General features: G+C 35.6%; 4 protein-coding genes across 5 annotated transcripts in view; 3 read left to right on the forward strand and 1 right to left on the reverse strand.

Annotated features, from left to right (window-relative positions):
- The window catches only part of LOC129801045 (uncharacterized), an 80,725-nt gene extending 79,009 nt beyond the window's left edge, over window positions 1–1,716 (forward strand). Inside the window, 1 exon segment of the mRNA XM_055845804.1 lies at window positions 1,697–1,716. Within this exon segment, the coding sequence (XP_055701779.1) occupies window positions 1,697–1,716 (20 nt within the window).
- Window positions 962–18,399, forward strand: LOC129804522 (acidic leucine-rich nuclear phosphoprotein 32 family member A). Of its 2 annotated transcripts, XM_055851876.1 has the most exons (8): window positions 962–2,401; window positions 4,790–4,953; window positions 5,025–5,237; window positions 5,297–5,382; window positions 9,589–9,870; window positions 9,939–10,008; window positions 10,088–10,296; window positions 14,163–18,399. In XM_055851876.1, exons 1-8 carry the CDS (start codon window positions 2,354–2,356, stop codon window positions 14,204–14,206), a joined length of 1,116 nt encoding a protein of 371 aa, XP_055707851.1. In that variant the 5' UTR covers window positions 962–2,353; the 3' UTR covers window positions 14,207–18,399. The 2 variants fall into 2 exon arrangements, with proteins under 2 accessions (XP_055707851.1, XP_055707852.1); XM_055851877.1 differs by lacking the exon at window positions 9,589–9,870.
- Window positions 18,400–21,362: 2,963 nt separating this feature from the next.
- LOC129804520 (dynein axonemal assembly factor 3 homolog) lies at window positions 21,363–22,963 on the forward strand. Its single transcript, XM_055851874.1, has 2 exons — window positions 21,363–22,071; window positions 22,134–22,963. The coding sequence occupies exons 1-2, from the start codon at window positions 21,533–21,535 to the stop codon at window positions 22,930–22,932; spliced, it is 1,338 nt and encodes a 445-aa protein (XP_055707849.1). The 5' UTR covers window positions 21,363–21,532; the 3' UTR covers window positions 22,933–22,963.
- Window positions 22,892–23,541, reverse strand: LOC129804528 (ragulator complex protein LAMTOR2 homolog). Its single transcript, XM_055851886.1, has 3 exons — window positions 23,399–23,541; window positions 23,142–23,334; window positions 22,892–23,076 (listed from the first exon to the last, which is right to left on the reverse strand). Exons 1-3 carry the CDS (start codon window positions 23,464–23,466, stop codon window positions 22,954–22,956), a joined length of 384 nt encoding a protein of 127 aa, XP_055707861.1. The 5' UTR covers window positions 23,467–23,541; the 3' UTR covers window positions 22,892–22,953.
- Window positions 23,542–26,640: the final 3,099 nt, after the last annotated feature.

Consider the following 26,640-nt stretch of genomic DNA (forward strand, 5'->3'; position numbering starts at 1 on the left):
CCAGCGACAATTAACGTGAATCACATTAAAATTTTAATGTGCAAGTGTGATAACACAGTTATGCACATGTTAATTTTTATATGACTAAATTTTCCCTATGTTTCTGATTTGCAATGTATTTTAAAAACTGGGCACTTGCCTCTAGTGTTAAAAAAATGGGTGCAATGCGTCACATTTATTGACAAGCATGGAAAAATTGAATCATTATGAAGCTTGGGGTCCTACAAAGCATAGGTACTTCCCCTATACAACTTTTTCATATGGTAAAATCTTTTAATTTACAAAATTACAATCAATAACAAAAATTTTCTTGATTCAATCATTTTGCAACGGAAAAGGTATAAAAGTTCCAGATCAATTCGACAGTTCCATTCCATACATTCCATACTACAGTAGAGTCTCGCTATAGGCCATCGCTCTATAGTCCACAATTTATCGACCGTTGATTTCAAAACACTGATTTTAAGTTAGGTTATGTTTTTTAGTATGCGACATGCATAATTATTTTAATATTTTTGGCAAACTTTATTAAGTAGTTGTGATAATTGTGATCCACAATGAAGAGAGCAAGGACAAGTACCACAATCGCAAAGAAAGTGGAAGCCGTCGAGCAATTTCAATACTAAAAATCGTTGATAATTTTAAAAAATTACATGGACTAGTGCGACCCAAGTGTCAAATTTGAAACCAAATATGGACTATAGCGAGACTCTACTGTATGCTATTTCAGAATGACAACATTTCAGGAGAGCCATTTGAAGTTGGTGATTTCCTATGCTGCCTGTGTAATTTTTTTTACAAAAGTCTCAAATATCTCGTTACCCAAACACCAGATGATCACCAAATTTTCACCAATTGTAGATCTCGGTCCCAGGAACAACATATCTCTCGGAGTAATATAAAACTAAGTCGACTTAGCATAGTATGGAATGGAGCCGTCGAATTTTATTTATTAATTTTTTATTTATTTTTTTTTTAATTACAAAAACTATTTTTCAAACATAGAGTCGAAGGAACACCTCTTCGACAGGGAACCCCTATTGACACTTTTGTCAAAATTTTTGAAATTTATGTAGGGTAAGTGTGCCAAATTTCGGCATAGTTGCATGCAAGCGTCAAAGTCTCAAGTTTGAAATGTAAATATTTAAAATACAAATTGATTTTTTTTATTCTTTCTTCTGAAAGAGTGTTGCTTGGAACCTTGTAAAAATAGTTTACTGTCTTTATTTACTCTAAAATCATTCTTAATACATTTTAAAATGAATAAAAATATAGACATAGCTTTGGTGCCCTATTTCGGCCACCTTCATTCTCATAGCCCTTCAGGAATTCTTACAATATCTTTTTCACGTCATCTCGTTTGTCAAAGCTAAATTTTTTGTTATTCTTTTGCATTGTATAATCTCTAGAGTACGTAAAATCTAAAAAATCATGGAAATTCGAGGAACAAAAAAGGTGGCCGAAATTGCAAGCTGGCCGGAATTTGGCACACTTACCCTAATGCATTCAATAAAATCTAAGTAATATATCGTTTGTTCATTAATCTGCGTTTTACGAAAAGGATAAGTATTCGAATTTCGTATTCCAAATGGTACAAAGTAGGGTGTCAATAAGTCCTGACACGAGCTCTTAAAAAAGTGTCAATAGATGTTCCTTTCACTCTATTTTTTAAACAATTTTTTTAAACAAATTGTAGATACTCCTAAGAGGAATTAAATTCTATGTACTTGTACTGTTGCAAAAATTTCATATGATATTTTTAACAAAATTACAGTTTAAAAATTTTATAATTTGTTTATTGTCAGTAAAAAAATAGCACCTCTTTATTGGCTCGTAATTTAAATAATAGATTTTAAAGCTTGAATTTTATTCTTTTTCCAGTGTACTTTTTCCATGAAAAGCTTTCTTTTTAATTGCTCTGGAATTGAATATTAAACTATTATTCAAATATGTCGTAATTTCATTTCCATTATCGAGATAATTAAATGCCCAATTATACTGATTATCACAATTATTCACACTCATGTGCACATTGTTTTTCGCGCGCAACAGTCCAGTGCATTTCTCAGATTGGCCACTAGATGTCACAGTACTCTGACACTTTTGCTGTGACTTTCTGACACGCACACCACTTCGCGGTGACTCTTTTGTGTGCCTGTGTGCGTGGAGTGTGATGTCGAGAACTTTAGCTCCTAAACAGCCAGCAGCAGAGAAATAAAAGTGAAGAAGAAATCGGTTTTTCTCAGTTGAAAAAATACAATAATATTGTTTATTTGGTACGCGACCAAAGCGATACCGTGTGGCCATTTAATCAGTGTGTCGTAATTGTGTGCAAAATCAACGAAAAGACCAAATGGAGAAGCGGATAGATTTGGAAAAGCGAGGAAGGCCGGCGTCGCAGGTGAGTTTCTCCGTTTTTCCTCCAATATTCCCTCACATTGTCCCATCATTCACGCTGTATTCCTCACTTTTCTGTTGCTCTCTGCCCCTTGGGCTCCATGCACTGCCCACCATGCGTCTTTTGTGCACCCCATTTGTACTTCCTGGTGGCCAAAATAGGCCCTTTTTCATTGTTTCACCACATTTTCGTCACATTTTGCCCTGCCTCTCTGTGAATTTGTCTTTGGGGCCGCCAAGTCAACCCCTTTTTGCGTGCAATTGCCCCCCCAAATGGCATCAAACCATCCTGCTCCGTCTCCTGGGACATTACCGTGCGCCAAAGAGGGACAAAAATGTTGCGTTCGATTTCTAATGGTGGCAATTTCAATGCCACTTTGGCTTTCGGGTCGGTACAAACGATGGGAAAATATCTTCTCATACCTTGAAGCTCACCCCAATGCCCCATCCGATGGACAAATACCATAGATAGAACATCAGACCATCCATCCACTCTGCAATACCCCCAAAATATCTCCGAAAAACCCCTGAAAATGGGCCCAATTTGGACGCGTGGACCGCGCGAGGGTCCAAATTGCGCCATCTCGGCTCACGATCGTCCCAAAAAGTGGGACAGGTCTCACCCCATCCCCCATGCATCCACCCACCCATCGTCAGAGGGCTTGGACATGTCTCATAGGTTCATGGATGTTTCCATTTGGTGCAAAAAGCATCTCAAGAAAAAAAAACGGTGGCAAAGTTGCCCATGAAAATTTTAAACCCGCCATATTGGGCTACATTGTGGACACACACACATTTAATCGCAAACGTATGAGTGCTTAATCGCCAATTTGTTGATGGCCATGTTTATAAAGCTAATGAATAATGAGCTATTTGACTGCGCGTCTTTTTTTTCCTCCACTGCCCATCCCCCTCCCGGATAGGGTTCCGCGGAAATTTCTTCTCCACCAATACCAATGTCAACCCACCACAAGGGGGCAACGGAAGATTGGCAAAAATTGGGCCGTCAATGCGTCGGAAGTGCGACTTGCACAAATACCCAGAGAAAAGAAAATTGTTACATGACTCTATTTTGTTGTTCTCCCGGAGAACCCCGTCGTGAGACACCCATAGAAACATGAAAAGTACATCTTTTCTCACACAGCGACGTTGATGGCTGGAGCGAGAAAGCAAATTCAAAAAAAAAGCGTATCCACCGAAGGTAAACAATGTCCTCTCCCTCTACCACTTTGTCATGCAATCCCAAGTCCAGAAAGATGTTTCCCAAAGGTTTCATCACACAAATCTCTCCACTCACCATCTCCTAGGGCTTTGCATCAATTTTCCATACCGTAAACACCCTCTAAACCCACCAAAACCCAACCCCTAAGTACGAAGTGTGTAGAGAAATTTGCCAACAATGTGGCAAAATTGGGAGAAAAAAAAATAGTGCGCTGTTGCATTCTTTTTCATCAAAACACCCAATTCATCTCTCTCACGCACATACAGCCTATCCCTATGAGATATGGGGTAGATAGCCCGTTGTCTCCCTCCAGAGAGACATATTTTCTGTCTCATCTGACATATGCACGCGTATTTTTTTGTCGGACACATACTGTGAAATTTGTGTGAATGTGGTGGCGCTCACGCTGCACACACATGCACACCATGTCGGCCATTTTTGAATTGCGACGTTTCGTAATGATTCCTCACGTCCGCCATTGTGGTGAATGTCAAAAATCCCAACACATTTTCACAATTTTTGGATATTTCCAACCATGCAATAGACATAAACACCCATTTAAATACGATGTTTGGTGTGTGGCCATAATATGAGCACTATTTTACAATCAAATGATCACTTAGAGTGACTAAAAAATCATTAGGGGTGCCCAAACGGGAACTAATGGCTTCAATGAACGCGAAAATGCGACTAGTTTGTTGAATTGGTGTATTTCACGAGATGAGGTGCCATTTCACATGCACACATTCACATTTTCTGGATAGGTATGTGAGAGTGCTTATGTTGCCATAAATACGGTCACATTGTGAATAACTGCGTTATGTTGAAAACGATGTTACTAATGCGTTCTCACTCATAGCTGAGTGAGAGATAAAATGGGCCTCCTATATGCATCTCAATTACACTTATTGCATTTTGAATGAATACTCATGGGCACAGGGAGATTTTAAATTGATTGAAAACGGTGAATATGGCAACAATTTATCAATTTGTAAATTTTCCACAATTTATTGATTTACTTCCTTCACAAAGTTCACAAAATGGGCTTAACTTTTGCAAAATATCGATTAAACTTTCAAACACAGCACAATAAAAAAAACATTCAAAACTTTCTACTATTCACATTCTTCAGAAGTAAAATTTTCCCGCCATTTTTTGCGAACGTTGTAGATCACCGAGCTTAATTTGGACAACTGCAGAAGTACAAATATTGTCGGCCTCAATGAGGAATTTGTGAATTTGAAGCAGCTCAGTCTCATAAATGTTGGTCTCACCAGCCTCAAAGGATTCCCCAAATTACCAAATCTCAAAAAATTGGAACTCTCCGACAACAGGTTAAATCAAATTTTCTCTTTCTGCATCAAAAAAAAAATTATACATCTATTAAATTTTTGATACATTGCAGAATTTCAAATGGCTTGAACTTCCTAGAAGTCTCTCCCAATATTACACACTTGAACCTATCTGGAAACAGACTAAATGATTTGGATGCCTTGAAGCCTCTTGAGAATTTCAAACATTTAGAAGTGCTGGATTTGTTCAACAATGAGGTGACCGTTAAAGAAAACTACCGCGAAAAGACGTTCCAAATGCTTCCGTCACTGAAATACCTCGATGGGTAGGTGTAAATTGAAATATAAGCCAACAAAAAAGTTAATTAAAATTTTGTCACACTAGATTCGACTCCAAAGATATGGAAGCACCGTCTGATGCCGATGATGATGAAGAAGTCAATGGATATGCTAATGCAGAAAATTATGAAGGTAAGACATTTATTTTACCAATTGTGATACTAGGTATCAAAATTAGATTAAGGAAAAAAGTGAACGATTCTGTATCTGGCGTGGATGAAAACAAAAGAATTCAAGTTGAAACTGAAAACTTCGAAACCCGTAGGATATCATTAGGAAACGCTAGTTTGTTTTTATCAAATATTTTTGTGATTTACCGGCAGGGGGACAGAGGACAAGGTCTTGTTATCAATCTCGAATGATAAGGGAGAGAAAGGCCTTGAAGTCTGTGGAAATATTTTGTTGCTGGTGAACGACAATGTTACTTAGGTGACTGCAACGACCCTTTAACCCTTTAAGGGCCAGAAGGTCAAAAATTGAGGGTCAGAAAAAATCATTTTTTATAACTTTAGAGCAAAATACAACTTTAGAAAGCCGCAGGAAAAGTTTCATTTTTGGGTCACTGGTGACCCAATCGTCCTTAAAGGGTTAAGGGACCGGGCATCTCGCATTAACCTCCTCCAGTCCTAGCGACCTTCCGTCAGCTCGCTCCAAAAATGCTGTCGTAAAGTCCGTCCTATCCGAGGTTTCTTGCGTGTTTTGGTAACAACTTTGCTTTTACGGAGAACTGTTATTAGCCCCTCGCCCAACTCTTTCTAGAAGGACCAGGTCCCTTGTTCGTTAAAATCAGGTTCGTGACTTCCCACTGGGGTTGGTTACCCAATTTCCTATCACTCACCTGAATGTGCCCCGGGGCCTACCACAACGACTACGATGTAACGTAGGACGTCATACTCCAAGAAATTTCACCGCCTCCTGTTAATTATCCAATGCGCTGCATCGCTTCTTAAACGATTGACAGACTTTCTTGTTCCTCAGTTTTGGTCACCTCCACCACCAGAAGAAAGACTAGTGGAAGGATCAGTCAATCCTAAGAGATTGTCTAATAGCATCGATTTAGTCTCGAAAAGGCCCTAAATTTGCAATGAGATCTCTTCATTGCTCCCTAATGTTCCCGTTGAAAAGGGAAACACGTACAATTCATAAATGTATTCAGGCAAAATTTTGACTAATTACTGTCTTTTCTGGACGATGTGACGACATCTCTATTAATACCTAAACAGTTTTTTAAAAGTCCCTGTGAATAGCAAAATCTGAAGGATCTTACTCGGAAGAGGGGTAGACCGACGAATCAGGGTGCGTCGCAGAGATTGCAGATGATCTGCACTGGGTTGTGTGAACAGACCATTCTTCCATTTTCTTCAAAACATCCCTAGATGAGACATATTTCACTAATCATTGAGCTGAACCCCACTAACGCTAATACCGCGTTTGTCCGGTCACATGCCCAGAAAGTCACATTTTCACAGCCCAACACTTCAGATGTTATATATCGCTGAGCTGCAGGAACTTCGGTAATTAACTCCTGCCTTGCAGTACGGGAGTTAACGCTTTTTCGTGCTCTCTCAGCTGGAATGTGGATGAACGATGAAGTTACTCGGGTTTTGATCCGTTCAGTTGACCACAATCCTGCGACATTCTTTTTCTCGCGACTCTAGTAATCTAATTTTTATACGCGTGGACTTCATTTGAAACAAAAGTTGCAGTCGCTGCATTGACAGGCCAGCCAGATATCATCAGAATTCTCGAGCAAGAACTGATCAGAAAAGCTTGCTCCAGGGATTAAGTTATACTCGATGAAATCGCGTCTCTCATCAACGTCACTGGCAGGATTCGACATTAACTCCATCAGCTGTCGCATGGTAACAGGGAAAATCAAAAGTGACCTAGCAAGTGCCGATGATTGCGCGAGATGCGGAATTCTCATGTGGAAAAGTCCGCTAGGAGTCGCGATCTTTCCGACTAAATCCAAAATAGTAGAAAAGACGGATGGGACATAAAGAATGGGTCTCAAAATTTCTTCAATCGCGGGATCAATGCTTAAGCGCATGAGGTATCCACCAGGACACGGTTCAGTTGCCTCGCGCTGAGCTAGCACAAGCTTGTACTAAAGCGTGTCCTGAATTTAAAAGACAAGAAGACAAATGACTCATTTAAAAAAAACTATGGTACTTATAACAATACTATTTATATTTCTTGAAAGGGTATTTCATTGTAATTCAAATCCACTTTATGGTTTTTTTTAATCAAGCGGTTTCTCTGCGAAATTTCGCACCATCTTCTTTACTCCCCTCATAAGACTCTGAACAAGGTCGTCCCCACGATCTCTGACGACTTTCTTCCACTTTCGTGCGAAGTCCTACAAATCTTTGGCTGGATTAGCCACCTTCTTCAAGTCTCCTTTCAAAATTCACCAGTATTTCTCAATGGGGCGGACTTCTGGAGTGCAGGGCGGGTTGACCTTCTTATCTACATATTTGAGATTGTTGTTGGCAAACCATTCCAGGGTGGCTTTCGCGTAATGACATGATGCCAAATCAGGCCAAAATAGAGGAGGGATGTCATGGCTTTGATACAGTGGTAAAAGTCGTTTTTGGAGGCACTCTTTAATGTAGATGTCCACGTTCATCGTCCCTGTCATGAAAAATTCTTCGCTTCGATGTTCACAAAAGCAGATTGCCATCCAAACCACATATTTCTTCGGGAACTTGTCGTACTCTTTGAACCTGTACTTGCTGGCTACACTCGTACGAGTCTTCGCCGTGTAAAATTGTTGGCCAGGCAACTGAGTGAATTCACCTTTTACGACAGTTTCGTCGTCCATCAAAATACATCCTTGAAAGCCTTTCAAAACTCGATCACTCAGATTTCTCGACCTCGTTTGGGCACTTTGCATCGGCTTGTCCGTGCGATGGGGAGCAGCTTGAGCTTTGTACGTTATTAATCCGTTATTCTCTTTGATTCTCTGCACTAAGCTCTTGGAGATACCCAACTTTTTGCCCACATCCCTGACTGAAAGATAAGGTTGCTTCTGGAAAAGCGCCAATGCTCTCTTCTCCATCCTCTTGTCTACAGCTCCAGGTTTTCTGCCACGTCCTGGCTTTCGAGCAACAGTTTTAAGTTCCTTGAAGCGTAATATAACCCTTCACACCGTGGATGGACACTTTACGGTGATCCTTGCGATTTCAGAATAGCTCGCTTTTGGATTCTTAAGTAAGGTTAAAGTCTGTAGTCGGCCGGTTTCTCAACTCGGCTAGTGCGACTATTTATTCAATTTACTTAGATTTGTTATAATATGGTCTTACCGATTTAACATTAGAAGATGTATTATATTATATATAACGTAAATCAGTGAAAATTTCATAGAAATTGACTATAAAACGTTAAAAAATTGATTAAATAATTCAACTGGCCGAGTTGAGAAACCGGCTGACTAGAGGGTACTTTACCTTACGTGTCCACGATCAATTTGCGCAGGCTCTCCATTTTTATCACTTTTCTCAGCCAAAACACAGACTTTTTCAATATTTTTTTCAGAAATGAAAAGCTGGAGAACATTCTCTTGAAACGCCAAAAAAATCAAAACAGAACTCAATTTCTATTGTGACTAACTTCATGTCGAAAACTTGGGATTTAAATACGGGACACGCTGTAGTTCTTCCTATTTTATCGTGATTCTTAATAATTGAGTGCTTTTTGTGGAATTCACAAAGGCTTTGACGCCCAAATCTATCGATAAACCGGATGACATTTTGCCCCAAAATGCCCAATTGAGAGAGAGACTACTGTAACAAGCAATTTTATTGATTTTTCAAAATCTAATGAATCATTTGCCCTTATAATTCAGTTGTAAACAATAATTTTCGAAAAAATCGTGCCTGATAAAGAATTAGAGGAGTTAAGCCACCTGGCTAAGTCTTAAGTTAGCAGCCAGTGTTAAAGGAGGTGAATTTGTCATCTGTTATCCGAATATTGGAAAAATTGTTAGCTATGGGCCCGAATGAGTCCAACAGCCTAAACTTAAAATAGAAGAGGAAAAAGGAGAAATTGTATGAAGATCAGCGAAATGATTGGGATTTTTATAGACCGTCGTCAATTCTACGGAAAGGTCCTCATTTGTCCTATGAAGTTGACGCATTTGTTATAGGGTTCTAAAAGAAATTTTGGGACACTTTTAAATTCAAAATTTAGCAGTTTCAACCAAAATTACCTCAACGCTGATCCTGAATCATTCACAAAAAAAATGCTTTTTTAAGGTTCTTGGGCAATGATGAAAGGTTGTGGGCTCTGTAAATTGTAAAGTAAAGGAATAACTGTGGGTAATGAATGTGGTTGCAGATCAAGATGCATTCAGCATTGGGGGTCTGGAAATAGATTTGAAGGAGTTGGCGCTCTTCGAGAAGCACCTCGAAGAGAAGCGTGCCAAAGAGCCTAGCAGAAATAGAACTAATGATACCAATGTGCCAGATGATTTAGATGAATATTTAGAAAAATTGAAGATTGATGAGAGTCAACGAAAAGAAACCTCCATTGTTGCACAGAGAGATGAGAGAAGGGTTTCATTTCTCTCGGTATTCTTTATCCTGTTGTCCATTCTGTCTCTCGGAAATTTAGTATTTCGTAAGAAAATGAATTTTCTGTGGACTTTGCCCACTTTCAACGTCCCTTCTTCACAATTTCTCTTGCAGGATCTGGTGAGAGTGGTGAAGAGGATGAGGATGATGACGAGGATGATGATGATGAAGATGATGAGGAAAAGTGAGTTTTATTTTTTTTTTAAATACAAAGGAAGGGATTTCGTTGAATTTGAGTTTAATGATCTCTTAATGACACGCAGTGCTGACGATGATGAGGACAATGGGGATGTGTCTCTGTCTGAAGTGTACAATGATGACATTGAGGAAGATAATTCAGATTGGAATGAGGAGAATGAAGAGGGTGGCGAGGAAGGGGACGATGACATTGACTCCGATGAAGACGCCGAGGAAGGTGCTCAGCAACCCAAAGATGGCGAAGATGGAGCAGCAGCACCAGCTGCCGCAGAAGGTAAGATAATTTTAACAACAATAAACTTCTTGATAAATTGAAAAGTGATTGAATTGCTCCATGCAGTTTTCCATGGTGATATAGAACATTCAGGAAGTTTTCGCGAAGGGAATCTCACATTTTGAATTTAATCAATATTTTCCTATATTTCTTTAAAAAAAAAAGCAAAAAAGCTGAGACACTTGAGAAGAACTTCGCTTAACATAATTTAAATAAACGAGACGCAAAATTAATTGTATGGCGATTAGTTTGACTAGCTAGTAGTTCTTGGACATTGCATTTTTTGTAGTATTTTTTTTATGTAAAAAAACACCCACTCATCCAAACTGGTCTAGTCCCAATGCAAATGTAACAGAGATATTATAACAAATAACATAAAGCTTACAGCCTTCGAAGGGACATTTCCTTCGTTTAGTCCTGGAGGCTGGAATTAACGCTAAGACGGCGATGGACCCAATGAGGCAAAATGAGTTGAAAATAAATTGGATTGAATTGATTTGAATTAGTAGAACCTAAAAATAATCAAGCTACGATTTTGACTGCATTTTTTATGTAAAATAAAATCTATTCGTACATTTTATTTACAGAATGTCCAATTTTACTTTTTAAAGAGATGGTACAGCGTCCCAGATTTGCGGAATGCTCGACTCATGAGATAGAGCTCTCCCTGCATTCGTTTTTCGCATGATTTTTTGGTACTTACTATTATTAATCGTATCGAGACACTTTATTTTTATTAAAATGCAATCTTTACAACGTGCTCGTGTTGGAAGAATCTGCTGATCGTAGATCGCCCAGGAACGCCTTCCTCGTAGTACGGATGCTTCTTCCATGTTCACGGAGTTTATTGGGCAAAAGCGGTGCATTTTTATTACGTTATATCATAGTAAAAATGTCTTTTTCTTGACATTCAACAAATATTTGCACCGGGCGGGACTCGAACTCACAACACTGTGAGTCAAGCCGGGGGGATCGATCCGCCCAAGAGCCAACGGTCTTGCCTATTGCGCCATTGAGATCCCCTTGGTACTTACTGATCTACTAGAGCAGACCTGTGCTCGTTAAAAGCCGTGTAATATCGGAAATTTTGTGTTGATAATTTTAATGGGAATTACAGATAGCCATACTGCTAACACTAATCCCGCTCTTTCACGGTGCCATGATAAATATTTTTGCGCCAAAAAGATAGAACAGAAATAAAAAGTCATATAGAAAGAAATTGTCTTCTTGATATCTTTGTCGGAAGACGGATAGCTGTTCACTAGGGTGGAATCACCAGTTCTCGCCAGTGCTCCACTTATCGCCACTTACATTGAAATCGCTATTTTTCGCAATTTATGAAATAAATGAGTCGCAATTTTTTTGTATTGTTTCTGCTTCTACGCATAGAATCGAAAAATAATAATTATTCGTTTTGGATTCACGATTTTGATCACTTTTTAGAGCAATATTTTAAGCAAGTGCATCGAATCCAACATCTCTTACCAAATGTACTAAGTGTCGTCAAATTTTCATCAGGCCAAAAATACCTATTTGGGTAAATAATTTGTCTATTGAATATTTAATTGCACTTGTGGAATACATAAAATTTGTATTTAGTCAATTAATATTTCATTTTATATTATTTTTATATAAAAATGAGGCATGGCGAGAAGTGGTAATATTCTGGAATTGATTTTACCACCTGTCGCCATATCTTTTCAATAGGCGACGCTAACTTCACTTCGTACATTCTCAGTTGTCAAATCTGCATTGTTTACTTTCTGCAAAAGCCCCATAATTTGATTTCTCAAATAAAAGTGAAGAAAAATCATTTAAAGAGAGTAATAATAAAGTGATCACAAGGAAAGATAAATGGTGAATGTATTCTTTTCATAGCATTGCCTAAAATAACCGAGTGTGGTTCTTTTCAAGTGGGTGGCGAGAAGTGGTTACAAATTTTACAAAACTGGCGAAAAGTGGTAAAAAGTGGCGACGAAATGGTTATTTTTGCATTATTAATAAAAATCAGTTTTTTAAGTAGTCCAGCGTTATGTTCTAGGATTATTGTTTTCACGTATCTAGAGCCAATACATCTAAGTAACTTTGTGTCAAATTTGACTTATCTTGTAACAAGGATTCAAAAGTTATGATTAAATGAATTTAATTTTTTCCTAAACATGGCTATAGCCTGTTATTCCACCCTATATATCCTTTTACTGGAATCTTGCAGAAATACAAAGAAATTGAATGCGGAAATTACTTCAAATGGAAAGTTCTTAAATCGCGCGCAATTCAACTGTGAGAGAGAGATAAAGACACAAATAACTCACTTGATAATCGTTTGGCGGCGCTGCGGTTGCAAAAAATCTCTGAAATGCGACAAAATATTTTCTTCTCTATTTTATCCTTTTTGTAGGTCGTGTCCCTTCTTGTAATATGTACTTTCGCATTCCTTATTAACCAAAATAGTGTTATACAAAAGGGTTTTTCTCAAACCTATCCTAAATTTTGCGACAGCTCAAAAGAATATCAGTCTTCCAGCTCAAAATTTCATCCCAGTGTTTTTGTTGTAATATTGACAATTATTCACAATTAACTCAAATAACTGTATTTAACTAAATTATTAAAAGCATTTTCTTGTGAAAATGACTTAACTCTAAGGAATTAAACAATATTCACATTAAAAAAAAACCTCTCATTTTCTCTACGTGAATTTTCGCGGCATTTCGTAGAATGCCAACAGGCACCACCAAATTCACTTCGACTTTTCTTTTAGCTCAGGCCTGTACTAGAGATTAAACTAGTAAACAAATAATCATTTAGAATGCTCTGGAATGAATTACAAGCTTACGGATAAAAAATGTAAACATGATAAAGATAAATCATTCTAAGATATTTTACTGATTCAACTGATTTCAAGACCAGTTAAACTTTAACTCTTTAACGACGAGAAAGTTTTCGCGAACCGTAAATCAGCAATAAAAATGAAACCGATAAACAAAATCAGTAAAAGGTCTTACATCTAACCTTTGAAAATCCAACAAAGTCTGATTTTTTGTCTCTATGAACGACAGGAACAAAAATAGCCCAAAAATTTAAGTCATTTTTCTGACAATACCAATGATTGATAATTTTCACTCTAATAAAAAATATTATGTTTGAGTATTGTAGTTTCTTTTCCCAAAACGGTTTTGCATAAAAAAAATTGGATGTATAAAATATATTTAAAATTATTTTTCATTATGAGAATTTAAAAATTCGTCATTTTTTAGCTTAAAAAATTACTATTAGTCACTACAGTAACATAATATAACTATTCAAGTTTGAGAAAAAGCACAAATAATATTTTTATCCATTAAATAAGTGAGTATAATCGACTCATTTCAATCTTGTGCCAGTTGGATTCTTCACTAAAAATTTTCTAGGAGTATTTCCCTAATGACAGCTGGTTGATTGAAAACATTTATTGTTTTTTCTTTGTGAAAAAAGTATTTTAAATCCAAAGGTTTAATTAAAAGTGAATTAGCGAAAAGACGACCCAGTTAACGCATGCTGACTTATTTCAGTATTATCATTATTTTATAAATTTTCTTTAATATTTTTCATAATTTTTTTTAATATCATGTTTCTGAATGAAACAATGAATAATTCTATGGATTTAGAAGAAGTAAAAAAGAATTTCATCAGTCCAAAAGCAAGCGTTTAAGTAGCACTCTTCGGAAAATGATCCAATTACCCCACCTTACTATAAGGCTTCGCTTGAATAGTTTTAAATAATAAAAAAAAGAAATAAAATGGAATCCATTTGTTCTTAATTTATCAATGTAAAAAAAGAGTTCGAAATAATGTGTTTGACAATTTTTTGCTTTTAAATATCGTTACAGAAGAATCACCTGCCAGAGGCAAAAAGCGGAAGCACGATGGCTAAAGGATTAACTTTGCAGCAGATTGCATCACACCCCACATTGTAGCATTTTAATTTTTTTCTTTGTACAATTTTTTTTGAGTTTATAGCATTAAGGAACATTTAAGTGAGAACGAAAGAGAGCTCATGAGAGCGCATGAAAGCAGGAAAAAGGTAAGCAAACGGTTTGAAATTATATAATAGAAATGGTTTTCTTTTTTAAATAAAAAATTAAAATGATAAAAAAAGAAATAAATTGAGCCAGAGATTAATTGAAATCAATTAAATAGACTTTAAAAGAAAAGAAAAAAAAAGAATTGGTAGATTTAGAGAGTGATAAGTGATAAAAAGGGAATAATGAAATAGGCGCAAAAATAGTGCAACCAATATTCTATTTTAATTCATTTCACATAATGCGATGAGGGACAGTTTAAGTGACATAGTGGGATTGATCATATCGTAAAGGAAGTAGAAAATATGCCATCGGTAGAGTCCAAAAAACAAATGATACTTTCTGAGACCAACATTCAAGAGAAAGAAGTTACTCTCAAATGTTTTTTTTTCTATCAATTCTTTGTTTTTATTTTAGTTTGTCTTTGGCAAAAGCTTTTTAAAGAGTAGGTCCTTATCTTCCAGTTCTGATAAATTTACATTTCTATAACAGATTAATTTGTTTATAAGGAATACGAATGGAGGAATGCAAAAAATTGTGGACTATTAAAGAAGTGTTTTGTACCTTTTCTTGGAAGTTTTAAATATATGTGTCTAGTAGCAGATAATTTTCATTCTCAACCCTTTTCACAATCACACTATTTTTCTCTTAAATAAAAAAAAATGAATGCAAAAGATTTGCAGTAGCTTAGAGTGAGAAGATTGTAATGAGGATTAATAGAAAAAAAATACTTTAAGGTTTCATTTGTTGTAAATAGCACACAAATAACACTGGTAAATGCATTTGATAAATTAATTGGATTTTTTTCGCATTAAAATTTCATGGGAATTCTCGTGGAAAATAGTTTATCCAAAATATATTAAACTTTGGGATTAATTCTCTCATTTTTGGTAAAAAAGGTTGTTTGAAAATTTCAGGTTATATTTCACCTAACCTCAAAACAGAAGGTCGTCGATCGAACGATCTTTATTTTAGAACATCAGTCAAGAATCAAGAAGTATTCAAAATATCTACTCTGAAAAAAGTTTTGTTAAATTTACAAGTTTGTCAAAAGGATGTTCTTCCACAAAAAGTATAAGAAAAGTTTTGTTAAATCTGTAAACAACATCCTTTTAACAAAATTTTTACAAGATCTATTTATCCGCTTAACAAAACTTTTTTTCACAGTACAATCCATAAGTTTTTTAGGTTAAAATTTGATTTATTTAAGATTTACAGTATATTCTGTCTTGAATATTTGAGGTTAGGCATGACATAACCTAAAAATTTTAAATTAACCAATTTACCAAAAAAAAAGTAATAAAATCGCTTATTATACAAATATAGGAGAAACCTTTGCAGCTTCGTACAGAAGATAAAGTTCAAGTTTCATGATTTTTTATCGAAGGTCACACAAGCCGAACCAATTATACTACTATGTCAAAAGAAAATCTTTTATTGTGTTTGTAATTACAGCTCACAAAATTCCTGGAAATTCTTGGATTTTCCTCTACAGGAAAATGAAAAATTAGTGACAATTTTTACAAAGCAGTCCCGGTTTGCTCAGCTCCGTGCAAAATTTGGTCACTATATACGCCTTATTTTTACTGTAGTAAACGCTGAACCCGGATACAAAAATTTTCACATCATTGTTTATACAGAACATTTATCTAGGGTGACATCTTGCAGTTTCGTACTGGAAAAGGAGTCCAAGATTTAAGATTTTTTACTGAATGCCACCACACACCGAATCAATTATATCACTATATCAAAAAAAAATCTCTTATTGGGTTCATAATTCCGCCTCACAAAATTCCTGGAAATCCTTGGATTTTCCTCTACAGAAAAATGAAAATGTAGCGGTATTGTTACGAATGTGCCCTGTAGGGGAATTTTGTAATTTTCGTGGCATTGTCACGCGTGAGTTCGAAACCTGATAATGCCATTCGAGGCATTCGAGTTTTTTTTTGTCATATCATATGAGTTCGAAAATGTAATTCATTGAATTTTTAATGAAATCCCTTTACTTGATGATTTTATGAAAATACAGTACGTCTTGGTTGGTTTAACAAAATTAATTGTCATTTGAATTGCCAGAAATCTCAAATATGTGACTTCTGACAATGCCACGTGACATCTTAACACATGTTTTTTGACACTCGGAAAACCATTTTTTCCCTGCATTCTGGCCATTCTGACAGTCAGTTAAGAGCTTGGTTAGGTATGATTCTCTCATAATCACACCTAATGTAATCCTCGGATTTTCTCTAACTATAAATTTAAAGTAAAATGTGAAAAATTCCGCTTAAAAACAAAGCAAATTGGATAAAAAATTCTGAAAATGCACCGCATGGGCAATGAAATAATCACGCCTACCATAAGCAGAATCAGACTTAATGTTTAATTTGACAGAAGTAAAATAAAAACATCTCATGAAGTCTCATTTTGATGGGGAAGTACGTGTTTTCCTTCGATATTTTAGTGAAAACTGTTTAATATCCCAATTTTCTTGTGAATTTATTCAGTGGAATCTCTGATGAGTCAAATATCCCGAGCGGCGTGCACAGTGTGACCCAAAACAGTGAGGAATTCTCAAATGCGGTGGTCAGTAATTTTGACAGATGTTTTTACGAAGCTGCAAAATTCAATTTTCCTGAGCTGCAAGGGTGGTAATTTTTATGATTTTTCCTCCACCCACAAAAACGACCCCCTTCAAGCAAAAGATTTTCACGGTAAATATTAACCCTAATAAACCCTCTATAACTTGGAATAGTTGCTTTTTCGAAAAGACACTCGCAGTGTGGAAAAATGCATAAAATATTACACATTAGAATTACGATTTTAGGCCCATTTTTTATTTTTGCCTTTTGTACCCAGGAAAAAAGGCCTAAGCTTCCAAGTTTGTCAGGAAATGTGAGATGTAGGACTAGCTTTTAGATTGTATGTCCATGGATGAAATTCATTTAGTAACTTGGAAATAAATCAACTTTTACGAAGCTGCAACATTACGAAGCTGAAAAACCTTCCAATACTTGCTTTAACCGTTTGAAGGAGGTATCATGTGTTTTGATATCAATTTTATGCAATTTTTCTAACGCATGTTTTTTTGTGATACTTGGAAAACCATTCTGTGACAGTCAGTTAGGTGTGATTCTCTCACAATCACACCTTTTGTAATCCTCTGATTTTCTCTAATGCCCTAGACACACTTACGACTTAAGCCAAAAGACGGCTTAACGTAATTACAATCAAAATAATGTTCAGAATATATTTCCATCATTTTCTGACTAATCCGTCTCTCGGTTTGAGCCTAGGAACGGTTTAGTTAGTGGGAAACTGATGAGAATTTAGTCATATTATTATTTCGATTATAATTACGTTAGGCCGTCTCTCGTCTTAAGTCGTAAGTTTATCTAGGTCATAACGCGCCCAATCAGTCTTAAGGCCTCTACACATTGGGAGCAATTTTCATCAAAAATTGCATTTTTGACAGAATTTTGACGTTTCTGCCTACAGCACTGCAGCCAATTTCCTTCAAAAAAGCAATTTTTGACAAAAATTGTTCTGAATGTGTAGACACATTTACAGAACGTGTTTTGAACACTGATTTCGATTTGGATAAAGGGGTAGGCTTTCAGTTTTTACAAGAAATGTTAGGTGTTACGCAAGCTATTAGAATATGGCCATGTATTAGCTTCATTTAGTACACTAGAAAAACAATCTACTTTATGAAGCTAGAACATTACGAAGCTGCAAAGGTTTCCCTATTGAATTTAGATTAAAAAAAAACTTTCATTTTCGCTTAAAAATAAATATGCGAATATGAAATTATTTACTGGAAAAAAAACCTTAAGTTTAAAATTCTCCAGAACCATATAAAAACATCTTTCTTCACAAAACACACAAAATGACACCTTTCTAAAATTAAAAAAAAAAATAGAATTAGAGTTGGAAAAAAGATTGAGCAAAAGGAGATTATTGATAAAATAATTATTGAAAAAAAAGTGAATAAGAAAAATTTCTTGTTGCAATGAAATGAGAAGGATTTAAATATATTTTCGATATATTTTGTATATAAAAAAATTAACTACAAAAAAAAAAACGGATTTCAAAAGCACCTGAAAAATTCGAATTAATTGTAAACTTTTCAAAAAGAAAATTATTTAAAAAAAAAAATAAACTGCAACAGGAAATTTTTCGAAAGTAATCAAAGCAAAAAAAATGAGAAATACATTTTTTATATTACCTACATTATATATTAAAAAGAAACAAAATAAATTGAAATGAGAGAAGAGAACTAAATATTCTCCAAAATGGTTCAATAAGGAAAAAAAGTATATTCTAATACAACATAATATATATTTATTTTATGATTGTAGCAAATAAGCCACGTTGATTGATTTTTTTTTTCATTTTCCTTTGACATGTTAGATGAACAACAATTCTAATTCATATTAACAATTATATTGAATAATTACTTGTATTATTGATAATTAAAAGAAAACTTACAAAAAAATATATATATATATATATATATTATATTGAGAAGAATGGAAAACACAAAGTAACATTGTAAAGTTGTTTATAAATGTGTAAAAGAATGTTTTTCTCTTCAAGAAAATAATCCTTCATTTCCGTTTTACTCGTCAACATATTTTTGAGGAACAAAAAAAAACTAACTTACAAGCGAAGGAAATACACCATGAAGTTATGGGAAGAAAAAGACAAGATTACATTGAGAGATTTCTATTCCTTGCAATCTCCATCAACAAAAAGGTATCAAAAAATTATCTAAAAAAAAAACTATGTCCAATATAATTGATAAATTTACATCCTCAACTTATGATATCTTCTTATGTTTTATCTCTTCTTTCATTGTACATTTATTATATATTTTAGTATTTTGACAATAAAAAGATAAAAAAAACCTTCAGTTGATTTCTATGCCCTTGTGACCGAAATATTATTTTCCGAAAGTGTCTTGGCTAAAATGTAAAAGGAATTAGCCCAAACAGAAGTAGATTTTGATTCTCCAATAGTTTCTTGGAAAAAATGGAACTCTATTTGCACAAAAAGTCGTTGCAGTTCGAAGAATTCAAATTCAATTTCGATTTTTCATACTAAATTTTCGAAGAAAGTGGGGAAAATTTATCAAATATCACACTAAAAAGCTGGCAAGAGTTACTCAGTGATTATGGAGTGATTAAATACTGGGGCAAAAACAGTAAGCGTCGTTGTTTTGTTTCTGTGAAGACAGACACATTCTAACACTTGAGCACTTCGAAATTCGATCGGGATGTAACTTCAACCACCTTGCGAAAGTGTTAAGTAAGAAAGTCTATTTTTTGGATCTTCAAATAGATTAACGGATTTTTCAAGATCTACTTATGTAGGGGAGACTGGGGTAAAAAGTCACAAATCGAAAATTTTAAAATTCAATATTTTCCAAGATGAATAAGATAGCGCCTTAAAATATTTTCCATAGATAGCCTCCATAGGTCTTCTTCAATGTCGTAAGTTTGTTAGAATTTGAACAAGGAATTTAGAAAATAAAAAATATCGAAATTTTTAGCCCTAGTTTTGAAATATAGCTTGTAAAAAAATAAAATATCCGTTTTGTTACTTTTTGCCCCAGTCTCCCCTATGGAAAGAATCTTGCACAAAATGTTGTTGATGTTCGAAAAATCCAAACTCAATTCCGAATTTTCGAACACGACTGGGAAAGTTTACGAAACAACGATTTAAGAAGCTGCTGTTGAAAATGTTCCAAATGTTCAGGTGCTTATAAAGCACGTTGCATTATTTTCAAATTTGATTACTACGAAAATTCGAACAGAAAATTACTTCGACCACCACGTGAACAAAACGCGACGTAAAAATGTCTTTTCGAAACCTATCTTCGAATGTCTTCTCTTGAGGAAGCACATATTTGGTATCTCCAATTTAAAATTTCGTCTGGAAAACTGGTGGCAATTAGTACCCCAGAAGTGGCTATTTCTACCCAGTCCGGGGCATGTAGCCAATGTGTCATATACTTTTTTCATTATCCTCTCTAGAAAAAGTCAAGGATTTTAGAGCTTTGAACTACACGGTTTTATACAGCCAATATCCTAATGCTACTTATGAAACATAAAAATATTAGACAAACCTTATATTTTCACAAATCATGCGCAAAAAAAAGCCTCATTTGTGGCTAAAAGTACCCCGGTCTCCCCTATACTTATTTTTCAGATTAAAACTTTTATTTCTTTTTATAAGGAAAAATTTTTAAATTATTTGACATCGCAAAAGTCTTAAAATATTTAACAAGTCTGAATCGATAATAGGCTAATTGTGAACCGAACCTAATTCTGAACTTTGATATTCCCTTATTGTTTCAGATGGGCAAAAAGACAACGAGGAAGTACTTTACTAGAGTTTAGAACTTGTACTTATTTGTGGTTTATTTTTTTTCTCTATCCTCCTGAAACAGTGAGGTAATCCCAAAGTTCAGGATTAGATTCTGTTCACAATTAGCTTACTGTGCCCTAGATTTGTTTAGCAAAAAATTAAATTCAATTAATGGAAAATTAAATTTAATCACCTCCAAGCACACCTTTTAGATCAGGAATATTTCATTAAATCAAAATTCGCGTTCCTTTCAATTTCAAAAGATTTGCCTAAGTCTATCGCACTCTTTGGGATTGGCTCTCAAAATTGGACTGAACTAAATTAAATTTGGTCTGATGTTTAAAAGAAGAAGAAGAGTGCGAAAGAGTAGGATAGACATATACAAAACTTCTAAAAAAGAAAGAGATGTGAATTTTGACTTTATGAACTTTTCCTGGACTAAAAGGTGTGCCGAAGGCATTATAAACATTTCCGTAAGACTGAGATGGATTTGAAAAATATTCAAAGATTTAAAATAATAAATTTTGGAAAATCAATGGAGAAATATAGAGCAATGGTCTGACCAAGGAAATCTTTTTTGAGTTATAATACACATAAACATAAACTTTTTGAAATGAAATTTATCCTTTGATTTTAAAAGTATTTTTCTGAACCAATCATTTAATATTTTTAAATAACATTTTGAAATCAAGAGTTCTTTGCTTTGTGAGTTTGTTTGATCAATATAATCCTGCCTATCATACGAAGTTAAATTCTCAAAAATCCTTACTCCAAAGTTGAAAAGTGAAATACGAAAATCGAGGATAGGGATGTTCTGGGGCTGGAGCGAAGTAGTAAATCTCATCGAAAAATGGCAACAATACAATAAGGATGAGCCTCTTCCCAAAAATTTCAACATCCTCCTATTTGGACCAGGAGATCTTCGACATATTCTGACGATTCTGGCCAAGTGTTGCACCTTCCCTGAGGATGTTAAAATCCAAATATATCTCTTGGACAGCTGTATGGAGCATGTTGCAAGGACTTTGCAACTCTTGACCGTGGCCCTGGAGAGTGAGAAAGTGCTTTCTCTGCGAGGGAAAACCCATCTGTTTATGGACATCTTTGGGAATAGCCACTTGAGACCTTCCTCTGTGAATTACATTCGTGGTCGTTCTAAATTTCTTATCAAAATCGTCACGGATTGTGAGTTTGCGAAGGAAAACTTACCTATGGTGGATCTGGGAAGACTTAAGTATAGAGAAAGGGATGAATTGGAAGCGACTTTTAGTTTCTGGGTAAACAATGGAATTCCTTTTGAAATTAAAAAGCAATGGGATCGGCGTTTGAGGGGACAATTAGGAGTGAGGTAAGAGCTTGGAATATTTGAGATTTTTCAAAGGAATTACTTACAGAGTAAGAAAAATTCAGGTATGATTACCGGAAGGGAGCTTTTGACTGGGATCTGCAGATGCAGCTGAGGGATCGAGGAGCTGGCCAAATCTGTCCACAGGAATACAATCAATTTCGAGAGACTGGAATAGGATTTGTCTTTCCCGAATTTGAACAATCAGTTCCTAATAAAACTCTTGCTGTAAAGGTCAATCCCAGGAATACCTGGGCTTACCTTGGGGACATGTCTGTTGGTCCATTCGTGTCATTCGGAATCGCTTGTGCAGATGAAAAGATACTAAAGTCCCAGCATGGAGTAAATGACTATCGAGCTACTGATGTTACTGAAAGGAATCTGAGGGAGATTTTCTTTGAGATGCAGAAGAAGGAGAGGTATATTCAGTCTCCTGGAGATTGTCATCGATTCGGAGCAGCTACATTTGAAACTCGAGACATTCTACCACTGTCTGGAGCAGATGGATCTTTAAGCATTCGAGACAACTCAGAAACTCTGCTGAATTTCAAAAATATCTCCCTGACATTTCTCTCTCCGGAAGATATAGCAAGAACCTTGGAGCAAAATGAATTCCATGAGATTTTCTCAGTAATTTTCATTGGAAACAATTTCTTCTCAGTCTTCTCTGAAAGATTCTTGCAAACCCTCACCCCAAATGGAATAATTGGTTTTGAAACGAGACGATATACAACCTTCCGGAAAGACAAAGTAATCGAATACACTGGACAAATCAAAGATTTTTCCAACAAAGCCTCCCTCAAATCACTAAGTTCTTCATCAATCAATCAACAATATTCTATATTATTTTATAAAAAAGAATAAGCAAGAATTATAATAAAAGGATTAAGAAGTTGCAATTTCCTTTAGTGGTCCCTCCAGATACGTCACCAATGCCTTTGCTTTTTGACTCAGCATGCCCAAGCCCACATTCTCTTTGGCATAGAGGCACAGCAGCAAGTTTGCCACCTGCAATTAAGAGTTTAAGAAGTCACCTGGAAAATCATACCAAATCAGCTGATTCTCCTGCCCACCTGAGTAATTGCAACATTGCCATTTTCGCACTGCAACAGAACCACTTGGAGGTGATCTTCACTCCTTCTAAATGTATTCCGTCCATGTTTTTCATAAGCAGTCCACACATTACTGGCAATAGCAGCAGTTACCCGGGCATCCTTGTCACCGTAGCCAGAATAAGCCAGGAGACTTCCTTCTTGATTAAGGAGGCTTTCGGAGAAACATTCGAAAATTATTGAAATTCCTCTAGGAATTTCCCTAAAAAAATACTCACAGTGTGTTCTCGACCCCTCCTGTGTTAGCTTGTCCCAGGACTTGAGTGAGCAGCTTGGGTTTTAGCATTATTCCTGGATTGGACACAAATTCACAGCGAACCCACAATAAACAACTTGCTGTCAAATGAACCCAGCTGACCACGCAACTTATTTAGAATTTTACCTACTCGTATCACATCCAAAAGACATGCATAACCCGGCCGGCTATTCGTACTGACTTCACAGATCGTACTGAGTATATACAGTGTATTTATGTGAGGAAAGTATTAATTTCCACATTAGGGTAAATGTCCTAATTCAAAACTATTTCCAGACGCTTTAACTTCGACAGAAGATTCAACACATTAAGTTCATATTTTTTCTGAAGAGATTTACATAAATTTGCTCCTTGACTCCTCTAGAATGTTATTGTTTAGTGAAAATTTTTTAGATATAATTTGAAAACTTATTAAATACAAGAAAACTACGCGAGCGTAAAATGCTTCTATTGGAAACATATTAATCCAAATGGAGACAAGCGAATGTTTCTAATTGGAGACAAACAGTGTAAGTGAAAGGCTTCCAAAACCTTGTTGAGTTGCTCCTGAGTGCAGGATTTGTACTTATTCCTGGTCTTTTCTCCTTTCCCATCTAAAACAATAAGAAAATCTCTCCAAAAAAATCATATTTCCGGTGTTTTCAATTGAAGCATTTGCAGACACTTCAGAAAACCCTTTTTGTTCACGAAATAGGTAATTATTTCATTTGAAAACTTCACGTACCGTTAACAATAAAGATTAGCACTTAATTTGACTAAAATTAGCCAGAAATACGACATAAATGTTAAACAAAACGAGTAAACAACAATCACCTAATTGTGTTTTTCATTGGAAAACGTGGTCGATCGATGAAAAATTCGATGGTAAAAAGGTATACTTTTGATTTTTCTGAGAAATTAACAAATTAAAATTTGTGAATATGAATGGATTTTTGCTTCATTTGGAGCAAAATTAACTAAATAATGAAACTGTGGAATAGAAAATATGTAAATATAATCATTTAGTAGTGTATTTATCATGAAAACAATGACGTCTCCATTTGGAATAGTGAAAAATTTCCATTTGGATCAGGTTTTGAATTAGATTAATTTACCCTATAAGCAAGTTTCAGCATAAAGCTTAGATGAGCTTTTTTTATAAATGTAAAAAAAATATAAACGCATCCAATTAGCTTTTCTATGACTGATTATTGCATTTGAACGTTTTAAATTCTTCAACGATTTATTTAAATTCATAATAGTGATCATTGGACTTCAATATTTTTCAATGTTCACTATAATCATCTTTTTCTCACACACTTATGTCACCCACCGGTTTAAGGATCCACGGATAAGCTAAAGTCTACTTTACTTCGTAGCAGGGATCTAGATCGTCGGAGTCATAATAGCTGCCCTCATAATGGTACTCGTCGTACTCGTCGTAGTACGCTGCCCTCTGGCACTGATCTAAATTACATTTTATAAGTTTGGGACAATTCTTCACAATAGTCCTATAATAAAAAAAAGAATCTGCAGACAATTGGAACAATTATTTGATTTCAGACTTACTTGATGATATCATCACCTACATCCCAATCGTTTTCGAAGATTAGATATTTCAAATCCTGACACGTTTCTGCGATTGTTTGAAGTATTTCCCTGGCATAAGTCATGCTACATACGGCGAATGTTATATTTTCCATATGAGGTTGTTTTTCAAGAAAAGTCTTCAATATTTTGTCATCTGTATGATTCATGGATTCAAAATCAATTTCCAAGAGATGATTGTTGTGCTTACAGAGTATATCCAAAAAATTAACAAATCCTTTTGATCTATTAATTGTCAATTTTATGATGTTTTTGCAATTCACAAAGGTCGGAAGTTTTGCAATGGGCGTGATCGGCTCAATAGTGCAGTAAGAAATTTCAATCTCTCTGAGATTAGCATTGTTATCCAAAAAGTTAAAAAACACATCTTCTGCTAGCCCTTCAATGCGACAGATAATCAATTTTCTGAGGCAACGAGAATTAGTGCTGATCAGACTGAGCATATTCTGTACAGATGCATCTGGCTTCAATCGCTTCCATCTACTAAAGTCCAAATTAGCGAATTCGATTCCTCCAAGCATCTGGTCAGCCAATGTTGTGATAATTTACATTAGCAGTGTGTAGTCTTGAATTAAGGACGAGCAAATTTGACATGCTACTATCATGTTAGTTAGTCAGAGTGTAGTTGAGTGAGTGCCATCAAACGTTTTGGATGATGAAATACCAAGTGTTCCTGTAAAAGACTTTCTTTTTGTTAAATATATTGAAGTTTACTCTACTTGAGTGTTTCCTTTGTTTCCTTTGAGTGATTTTACCCCAGTGATCCTCAAAAACCACAACAGGTTATGGGCCCAGGCTCAAGAATAAAGTAAAAAGTGTGCGCGTCAGTTTTCCGAGTGTAGTGGTGGACATTTTTTCAGTGCTGAAAAACAGAGTTTGTGCGGTGTTCCGAGGAAAAAACATTATTCCAAAGAAGTTTTTAGTGTTCTAGAAAACAATGGAAAGTGTTAAAGTGCAAGTGAAACCGCTCACAGGAGTTGCAGATTGGCCCTTGTGGAAGCGTCGTTTTTTGATTATGCTCGATTTTCAGGCGGGCGCCATGGATGCAATTGAGGGGAAATTGGTTAAGCCAGAACCACTGGCAGAAGGGGCAACTCAGCAGCAAATTGATGACCACAGAAAGAAGCTCGATTTTATCAGGAAAGCAGAGAGCTATGCAAGATCTCTCATATCAAATTCAGTGACTGATGAGATCTACCAGAAGATTCTAGACAGAAATTCGGCTCAAGAGGAATGGAATGCCTTGAAACAGCTGTTTGAAGCAACCTCTAAGGACCAGCTATTTCATGTTTGTGACGATTTTTTCGCACTCAAGTGGACATCGGGAAACGATGTTGCATTCCATATTGCCAAGGTGAAGAATCTCTGGGATGAGCTCAATGTTGGTTTGAAAAATAAAGGAGAAAATCCTCTATCTGAGCTGTTTTTGGTTGGCAAAGTGCTGAATATTTTGCCCAGCGAGTTTGACACGTTCAAATCAAGCTGGATGATGCTAACCAAATATGAGGACAGAGATTTTAAAGAGTTTTCAAACCAACTCTGCATGTTCGAGCGCAGCCTCAAGAAAACTGACATGACAGAGAAGCAAACAACGCAAGAGGCGTTTGTTTTGAGCAA

Source organism: Phlebotomus papatasi, chromosome 2 (genome assembly GCF_024763615.1).
Source record: "Phlebotomus papatasi isolate M1 chromosome 2, Ppap_2.1, whole genome shotgun sequence".
Classification (NCBI taxonomy): Eukaryota; Metazoa; Arthropoda; class Insecta; order Diptera; family Psychodidae; genus Phlebotomus; species Phlebotomus papatasi.

Coding starts and splice junctions, on each gene's coding strand:
- LOC129804522 (XM_055851876.1), top strand. CDS start 2,354: ATGGAGAAGCGGATAGATTTGGAAAAGCGAGGAAGGCCGGCGTCGCAG. Junction 2,402..4,789: donor GAGGAAGGCCGGCGTCGCAG/GTGAGTTTCTCC, acceptor CGAACGTTGTAG/ATCACCGAGCTTAATTTGGA. Junction 9,871..9,938: donor TCTCGGAAATTTAGTATTTC/GTAAGAAAATGA, acceptor TTTCTCTTGCAG/GATCTGGTGAGAGTGGTGAA.
- LOC129804520 (XM_055851874.1), top strand. CDS start 21,533: ATGTTCTGGGGCTGGAGCGAAGTAGTAAATCTCATCGAAAAATGGCAA. Junction 22,072..22,133: donor AGGGGACAATTAGGAGTGAG/GTAAGAGCTTGG, acceptor AGAAAAATTCAG/GTATGATTACCGGAAGGGAG.
- LOC129804528 (XM_055851886.1), bottom strand. CDS start 23,466: ATGCTAAAACCCAAGCTGCTCACTCAAGTCCTGGGACAAGCTAACACA. Junction 23,335..23,398: donor GGAGGGGTCGAGAACACACT/GTGAGTATTTTT, acceptor TTTCTCCGAAAG/CCTCCTTAATCAAGAAGGAA. Junction 23,077..23,141: donor GCAATGTTGCAATTACTCAG/GTGGGCAGGAGA, acceptor TCTTAATTGCAG/GTGGCAAACTTGCTGCTGTG.